A 9,329-nucleotide genomic window follows, 5' to 3' on the forward strand; every position below is an offset into this window, starting at 1 on the left:
TATATATATATATATATATTTTTAAGGTCATAGCAGTGGTTAAAATTTTCATTCTGCTTGATAAATAGTATAAATTATTGAGACCACAAGGCTAATGATGTCACCTGTTGGTTACTGTGGAGACAGGAATAGAGCCTAGGGGCAGTGCTGGAGCGGATGTGGATAGGTGGCCGCAGGGGTTGGGGATGTAGGTAGCATCTCACTGCTGCTCTGGAGTGGCTCAGTATTGGTGGAATGGCGTTATCAAAGGGGGCCAAATACAAGCTGTCCAGATCCAGGCCATACAAGAGGTGCTGGCATTCAGGAATGTACTGTGTGTGCATGGGTAGTCATGTATGGGCAGCATCTAGTCACATTTGCTGGCTGCAACAAAACCTTTAGCACCAGGGACCTCATGACTCTGAATTTCACGGGAAAGTTGACAGAGAAGTTTGTAGATTGCTAAGGCAAATCATGCTCAAACAAGGGCATCATTAAGTGACAACTGTATCAAACAGGATCACATCACAATTTCTAAACAGCAAATGATTTGGAAACAATTAGGATGATTTATATTGCAACTTATATCACTTGGTAAGCAATTTTGGTACAGGTTTATGAGGGTAAAAAAACATAGTGTTTTTTCTGTTTTCTCACTCAACAACAATAATCAACACAGAATACTTCTATGACCAAATGTGAGGAGGGTTTACTCCTCACACACTAAGCAAGCAATCATTTCTGTAGCAGATACCAGCCGGGTGTACTGTATTTCAATTCTGACACTATCTACCTGGAGGTAGTTTCAGATTCCATGGGTTTAGGGCTCAGTGCCTAAGACTACCCCCAGCTTTCGATGCTAATCAGAAGCCCAAGGTTATTTGGCCTGTGCTTCTGATGCACCAGCTATAAATTGGGGTTCCCACTACCTCCTTGTTGGGTTTGATTAATTTGCTAGAGTGGCTCACAGAACTCAGGGAAACACATTTACCAGTTCATTACAAAGGATACATTAAAGAAACATATAAACAGTCAGATGAAGAGATACATAGGGTGAGGTCTGAAAGGCTCTGGAGCCCAGGAGCTTCTGACCCTGTGGAGTTGGGGTATGCCAACCTCCCAGCACGTAGACGAATTCTTATTCGCCTTCCTGTAGGCCTCCATGGGTTTAGCTATCCAGAAGCTCTTCAAACCCTGTCCTTTTGGTTTCTTATGGAGATTTCATTATGGAGGCATATTTGATTAAACCATTGGCTGGCCATGGTTCATGCCTGTAATCCTAGCACTTTGGGAGGCTGAGGTAGATGGATCACTTGAGCCCAGCCTGAGCAACTTGGTGAGACCTTGTCTCTACAAAAATGAGTCAGGCGTGGTAGTGTGTGCCTGTAGTCCCAGCTAGTTGGGAGGCTGAGGAAGGAGGATGGTGTGAGTTGTGGAGGTCAAGGCTGTGGTGAGCTGTGATTGCACCACTGCGTTCCACTCTAGGTGACAGAGCGAGACCTTGTCTCAAAAAATAAAATAAAGTAAAATAAAAACCATTGGCAATCAGCTTAACCTTCAGCTCCTCTTCTTTCCCTGGTAGTCAGGGCTAGGGCTGAAAACCCAACTGGCTAATCAGGCCTTGGTCTCTCTGGTGACAAGCCCTCATTCTGAAGCTACCTAGGGGAGGCCAGCCGTCAGTCACCTCAACATACAAAAAGACATCACTTTGGAGATTCTAAGGATTTTAGGAGTTGTATGTCAGGAAACAGGGTTGAAGACAAAATATATATTTTACAACAGTCGTCCCCAACCTTTTTGGTACTAGGAACCAGTTTCATGGAAAACAATTTTTTCGCAGACCTGGGAGCAGTAATGGTTTCAGGATGATTCAAGTGCATAACATTTATTATGTATTTTATTTCTGTTATTACATTGTAATATATAATGAAATAATTTTGTAACTCACCATAATGTAGAATCAGTAGGCATGTTAAGCTTGTTTTCCTGCGACTAGATGGTCCCATCTGGGGGTGATGGGAGAGAGTGACAGTTCATCAGGCATTAGATTCTCATAAAGAACCACAACCTACATCCCTTGCATGTGCAGTTCACAGTAGGGTTTGTGCTCCTGTGGTAATCTAATGCTGCCACTAATCTGACAGGAGGCAGAGTTCAGGTGGTAATGCAAACCATGGGAAGCAGCTGTAAATACAGATGAAACTTCCCTTGCTCACCTGCCACTCACCTCCTGCTGTGCACCCTGGTTTCTAACCAGTACTCGTCGGTGGCCTGGGTGTTGGGGACCCGTTTTACAATATCACAAGGTCAGTTTATTAGAGAATAAAAGGAACTCACTTAAAATTTTTTCATGTATGTATTGGTTTATAGATTATTTTTCTGTACGGTTTGTAAAATACATATTTTTTTCTTTTTTTGAGGCAGAGTCTTACTCTGGCACCTAGGCTGCAGTGCAGTGGCGCAATCTCAGCTCGCTGTAACCTCTGCCTCTCGGATTCAAGCGATTCTCGTGCCTCAGCCTCCCAAGTAGTTGGGATTACAGGCCTGCCCAACCACTCGCGGCCAATTTTTGTATTTTTTTTTAGTAGAGATGGCATTTCACCATGTTGACTAGGCTGGTCTCTAACTCCTGGCCTCAGGTGATCCACCCACCTTGGCTTACCAAAGTGCTGGGATTGCAGGCATGAGCCACTGTGCCTGGCTTGTAAAATATTTTTAATATCACTGCTGAAGGTACGCCAATCTTTTTTTTTTTTTTTTTTTGAGGCGGAGTCTCGCTGTGTCGCCCAGGCTGGAGTGCAGTGGCCAGATCTCAGCTCACTGCAAGCTCCATCTCCTGCGTTCACACAATTCTCCTGCCTCAGCCTCCTGAGTAGCTGGGACTGCAGGCTCCCGCCACCACGCCCAGCTAATTTTCTATGTTTTTTAGTAGAGACGAGGTTTCACCGTGTTAGCCAGGATGGTCTCGATCTCCTGACTTCGTGATCCACCCGTCTCGGCCTCCCAAAGTGCTGGGATTACAGGCTTGAGCCACCGCGCCCGGCCCCCATCTTTTTTTTTGAGATACTGTCTCGCTGTGTCACCCAGGCTGGAGTGCAGTGGCCAGATCTCAGCTCACTGCAAGCTCCGCCTTCCGGGTTTACGCCATTCTCCTGCCTCAGCCTCCGGAGTAGCTGGGACTACAGGCGCCCGCCACCTCGCCCGGCTAGTTTTTTTGTATGTTTTTTAGTAGAGACGAGGTTTCACCGTGTTAGCCAGGATGGTCTCGATCTCCTTACCTCGTGATCCGCCAATCTTGGCCTCCCAAAGTGCTGGGGTTACAGGCGTGACCCACAGCATCCGGCTGGTACCCAAGTCTTTTAAGAGAGTACTGTTTAAATAGTTTTTACTAAATTCTGTCTGAGAGGCTCCTGCAAGACCACTTAGAGCTACAGGGAGTGAGAAGAACAGAGAGAGATGTGAATAATGGAGCAAGTAGAATAGGCTAATAAGGTAGCAATGGAGGTTTATTATTCGGAGTACTCTGAAAATATCTGGAGAAGAGTAATTTTAGGACTTTAACTTATAAATTTAGTTCAATTCACTTGTATCCTTGGTATGCTGTTAGGCATTTTGTTTATTTTATTTATTTTTTTTAAGACGGGCTCTCATTATATTGACCAGGTTGATCTTGAACTCGTAGCCTCAAGCAATCCTACCGCCTCAGCCTCCCAAAGTCCTAGGATTATAGGCGTGAGCCACCAAGCCCAGTCAGTTGTTAGGCATTTTAATTCCTCTACCTGGTGTCTCTGGCTCTCGTTCTGCAGAGAGAGGTTAGTAGTGTGTTTTCTGCTTTCTTCTTTTCTCCTCTGCTAAGAGGCCCAAGCAGTTAGGTACTCCTATTTTTTTTCTTTTTCTTTTTTTTCATTATTTCTTCTTTTTTTTTTTATTTTTTTATTTTTTTGAGACGGAGTCTCGCTCTGTGGCCCGGGCTGGAGTGCAGTGGCCGGATCTCAGCTCACTGCAAGCTCTGCCTCCCTGGTTCATGCCATTCTCCTGCCTCAGCCTTCTGAGTAGCTGGGACTACAGGCGCCCGCCACGGCGCCCGGCTATTTTTTTGTATTTTTTAGTAGAGACGGGGTTTCACCATGTTAGCCAGGATGGTCTCGATCTCTTGACCTCGTGATCCGCCCGCCTCGGCCTCCCAAAGTGCTGGGATTACAGGCTTGAGCCACCGCGCCTGGCTATTTCTTCTTAAAAAAACAAAAAACGATTACATGTGCGGAATGTGCAGGTTTGTTACATAGGTGTATGTGTGCCATGGCCTATTGACCCATCCTCTGAGTTCCCTCCCCTCCCCCTCCAATCCCCCAACAGGCCCTGGTGTGTGTTGTTCACCTCTCTGTGTCTGTGTGTTCTCAATGTTCAGCTCCCACTTATGAGTGAGAGCATGCAGTGTTTGGTTTTCTGTTCTTATGTTAGTTTGCTGAGGATGATGGCATCCAGCTTCATCCATGTCGCTGCAAAGGACATCATCTCATTCCTTTTTCTGGCTGCATAGTATTTCAGGGTGTATATGTACCACATTTTCTTTATCCAGTCTATCATTGATGGGCATTTGGGTTGGTTCCATGTCTTAGCTATTGTGAATAGTGCTGCAATGAACATACATGTGCATGTGTCTTTATAGTAGTAGCTACCCCTATTTTAGCTTAATTCCATGAGCTGTCAGATTGATACCCATCAGATTAATGTGGTGTCTGCTAAAGTCAGTAGGGTCTTAGGATATTCTTTGTCTCGGGTTATAGCCATAGAACTTGAAAGAGTCTCAGACTGGGCATGGTGCCTCACACCTGTAATCCTAGCACTTTGGGAGGCTGAGGTGGGCGGATCACCTGAGGTTGGGAGTTTGAGACCAACCTGGCCAAGATGGTAAAACCCCATCTCTACTAAAAATACAAAAATTATCCAGGCATGGTGGCAGGCATCTGTAATCCCAGCTACTTGGGAGGCTGAGGCATGACAATCGCTTAAACCCAGGAGGTAGAGGTTGCAGTGAGCCAAGATCATGCCACTGCACTCCAGCCTCTGTGACAGAGTGAGACTCTGTCTCAAAAACAAAAACAAAACAAAACAAAACTCCCAAAAGACAAAAGGAGGAACCACTTTCATTTACCTGAAACTAGCAGTTTACCTAGGTTCAGTTTTCTAGGAACTTTATAACTTAGTTGTAATAAGTCTTAAGCACTGGCATTCAGTTGGTATACAGTCAAGATTTATTGAATGAATGAATGAAAAGGGTAGGTCTGACAGTTTCTTCTGATGTGTGTGATGTGTGTGATGAGCCTGGAGTTCCAGAGGGGTACAGTCCAAGCCCTGGGCCTGTGGCTGACCAAACCCTCCCTTGACTAAAAAAGTCCTGATTTAAGTACTTTTAGGGCAGCGAGGATATGACAAAGTGAGACCTAGAATCTGGATTCAGTGAAGACATTGCATTTTAGGCCACTTAGAAACCTCCATACACTAGGGATTCTAAGGGCTGAGATCATAGTTAATTGAATGTTGAATTTGTGAATTTAAATTGAAAATAGGAAATACAAAAGCTAATCCTCTCAAATGAAGAGTATCAATTTATCCACCTAACACAGGCTCACTATTAAAGTGGACATTTAATGGCTTAATCAAGAATCCAAGCATACCTAGTTATAGAATATATGAAATGAACATTACCGTGAAAGCTGTAACTTGCATATCTTGACAAATATTTGGAAAAAGTAGGCCACAGAGTTTTTTTAAGCAGCTTTAAAGTATATAATTTAGTGTTTTTAAAATGTATTCACAGAATTGTGCAACTGTTACCACAAACTAATTTTAGACCATTTCAGTTGACCCCTGCGTAAAGAAATCCTGTACCCATTACTAGTCACTCTTTGTATTTCTTCCTCTGCCCTCTCCCTCAGGCCTAGATAACTACTAATCTACTTTTTGTCTCTATGTATTTGCCTATTCTGGACATTTTATATAAATGAAATAATAGAATATGTGGATTTTTACTACTGACTTCTTTAATTTAGCATAATAATTTCCATGTTCATCCATGTTGTAGCTGTTCCTTTTGATGGTTAATATTTCACTGTATAGAATACCACATCATTGTATTTATTCATCCATTAATTGATAGACATTTGGGTTGTTTAGACTTTTTGGCTATTATGAATGTCACCATGACTGTTTGTATGCCAGTTTTTGTGTCGACATATATTTTGTTTTATTTTTACTTTTTTTAGAGACTGGGTCTGACTCTGTTACCTGTGCTGGGGTGCAGTGGTGCAATCATAGCTTCAAACTCCGGAGCTCAAGTGATCCTCCTGTTTCAGCCTTCTGAGTAGCTGGGACTATAGGTGCATGCCACTGCACCCAGCTAATTTATTTATTTTTATTTATTTTATTTTATTTTATTTTATTTTGAGATGGAGTCTCACTTTGTTGCCCAGGCTGGAGTTCAGTGGTGCAATCTTGGCTCACTGTAACTTCCGCCTCCCAGGGTCAAGCAGTTCTCTGCCTCAGCCTCCCAAGTAGCTGGGATTATAGGCACCCGCCACCATGCCCAGCTAATTTTTTGTGTTTTTAGTAGAGATGAGGTTTCACCATCTTGGCTTGGCTGGTCTTAAATGTCTGACCTCGTGATCTACCCACCTTGGCCTCCCAAAGTGCCGGGATTACAACGTAAGCTACTGCGCCTGGCCAAATTTTTTATTTCTTAATTTTTGTAGATATGGGGTTCTGCTTTGTTTCCCAGGCTGGTCTGAAATTTCTGGCTTCAAGTGATCCTCCTGCCTTGGCCTCCCAAAGTGTTGGAATGATATATGTGAGCCACTGCACCTAGCCTGTTTGTGTTTTTCTTTTGTACACACCTAGTGGTGGAATTGCTGGGTTATGTGGTAGCTCTATATCTAACATTTTGAGAAACTCCTAAGTTTTCCAGTGGTTGTACTATTTTTATTTTCACCAGTATTCTTTGAGGGTTCTAATTTCTCTACCATTAACCTACCTCTGTGAAGTGAGAGCCAGAGACACTAGCTAGAGGAATTGATGTGTATTTATAATTCACCATACGAATTTTGGGGGACAGATTTCAATCTGGAACATGTGTGTAATGATTTACTTGCTGTTCTCCTGGCATCAAATGTTCTTTCCATAGTTGTTTCCAGTTTTCTTTTATTATGAATGCTATTTCTTTGTAAGCATGAAATGTATGTTCATTTGATATGCACAAGTAGAATCTTGTTTTAATATGCCTTTTAAAAATGAAGTTGAACATTATAGAAAACTGTTGGCTTTCCCTGTTTCCCTTTTTTGGGAAACAAAAAAGGGAGGAATTTTTGGGAAACAAAAAAGGGAGGAATTCCTCGGGAAACAAAAAAGGGAGGAATTCCTCAGATGGAGGAATTTGTTGACGTTTCCTTTTCCTATCTTTGTTGTTAGAGGTTGTCTTAGTCTGTTTGCTGTTGCTATAACTGAATACCTAAGACTGAAAAATTTATAGAGAAAAGAAATTTATTTAGTCTCACAATTCTGGAGACTAGAAAGTCCAAGTCTAGGGGCTACTTCTGGGTGAGGATCTTCTTGCTGATGGGGACACTCTGTAGAGTCCCAAGGTGGCGCAAGATATTGTATGGTGAGGGGGCTAAGGAGAGAAAGCCAGACTGGCTTATATAACAGACGTATTCTCATGATAACTAACCCACTCTCATGATAACCCATTAATCCATTAACCCATGAGTGGATTAATCTATTCCTGAGGGCAGAGCCCTCATGACCCAGTCACCTCTTAAAGACCCTGCCTTTTAATAATATTACATTTGGGATTACGTTTCAACATGAGTTTCAGAGAGGATAAACATTCAGACTATAGCAAAGGACACTGGTTTTATCATCTATGTATATAAACTTCTATATATCAAACATAGTAACTCTATTATATTATTTGTTGCAAATGTAATTTCCCATGTTGTTTGCCATTTTTTTTTTTTTTTTTTTTGACACAGAGTCTCGCTCTGTCGCCCAGGCTGGAGTACAGTGGCGCAATCTCGGCTCACTGCAAGCTCCGCCTCCCGGGTTCACACCATTCTCCTGCCTCAGCCTCCCGAGTAGGTGGGACTACAGGCGCCCACCACCACGCCTGGCTAACTTTTTGGAATTTTTAGTAGAGACGGGGTTTCACTGTGTTAGCCAGGATGGTCTCGATCTCCTGACCTCGTGATCCGCCCGTCTCGGCCTCCCAAAGTGCTGGGATTACAGGCTTGAGCCACCGCGCCCGGCCTGTTGTTTGCCATTTAATTGTAATCATTGAAATTTTTTTTTATTAAACAAAATATTTGTATTTTTGGGAAGTAAATTTCATCAGTATTTACCTTTATAATTTCATCTGGCTTTTTAACCTTTCAAAATCCTATCTCAGAGATGAAAAAAATGCTTTTGGTAGGTTTATAATTTTTAAAAATATCACTTATCTTGACCTCAAGCTACTAACTGCTTATTTGAAAATACTCTCAGAAACATATATGTCATTGAGATGTGAATGACCCTGAATATTCCAGTGATCTAGCAGAATGCTGTCCGGTAGAAACTTTTGCAATAATAGAAAAGCTCTATATTTTTTTCTGTTCACTATGGTAGTAGTCATTAGCCACATGTAGCTATTGAGCACTTGAAAGGTGGTTAGCACAACTGACAAACTGCATTTTTAATTTAACTTTTAGTGTAAATAGAATTTAAATGTTACAGTTTGCAGCAAAAAAAAAGAAAAGAAAAAGAGACAGAACTTCTGGCTGAGCACGGTGGCTCGTGCCTGTAATCCCAGAACTTGGGGAGGCCGAGGCAGGTGGATCACTTGAGGCCAGGAGTTCGAGATCAGCCTGGCCAACATGGTGAAACCCATCTGTACTAAAAGTACAAAAAAATTAGCTGGGTGTGGTGGTGCATGCCTACAGGGTGGCTGGGACTATAGGCATGTGCCACCATGCCCAGTTAATTTTTTTATAGATTTTATTTATAAGTAAGACTGATATCTTAAATTATATATTTAATTAAAAATTTAATTTAAATAAAAACCACATTCAGATAGATACAGAGAATTAAGGTCTTTAATTTTGTGTTTTTGCATTCCATGTCACTATACCACTTTCAGTGGAATAGTTTAATTGTGACCCTCTGGTTTATCCTTTTTCCCTGGAAAGGTACTCAAGGGAAAGATGTCAGTGGCGCCTAATTGATTGTTGACTTATAAGTAGTTACAGCACCCTCTACCCATTGATAAGGGGAATGGGTAGCACAAGCAGTATGTGATATTGTGTGTGTGTGTGTGTGTG

General features: G+C 42.3%; 1 protein-coding gene across 1 annotated transcript in view; it reads left to right on the forward strand.

The window, feature by feature from the left end:
- Positions 1–9,329, forward strand: part of LOC105507115 (chromosome unknown open reading frame, human C10orf76) — a 218,950-nt gene that overhangs the window by 65,883 nt on the left and 143,738 nt on the right. Inside the window, exons 18-19 of the mRNA XM_011935493.1 lie at positions 6,845–6,891; positions 8,515–8,524. Of these exons, the coding sequence (XP_011790883.1) occupies positions 6,845–6,891; positions 8,515–8,524 (57 nt within the window). The remainder of the gene's footprint in view (positions 1–6,844; positions 6,892–8,514; positions 8,525–9,329) is intronic.

This window comes from Colobus angolensis, unplaced genomic scaffold (assembly GCF_000951035.1).
Source record: "Colobus angolensis palliatus isolate OR3802 unplaced genomic scaffold, Cang.pa_1.0 Scaffold144, whole genome shotgun sequence".
Lineage (NCBI taxonomy): Eukaryota > Metazoa > Chordata > Mammalia > Primates > Cercopithecidae > Colobus > Colobus angolensis.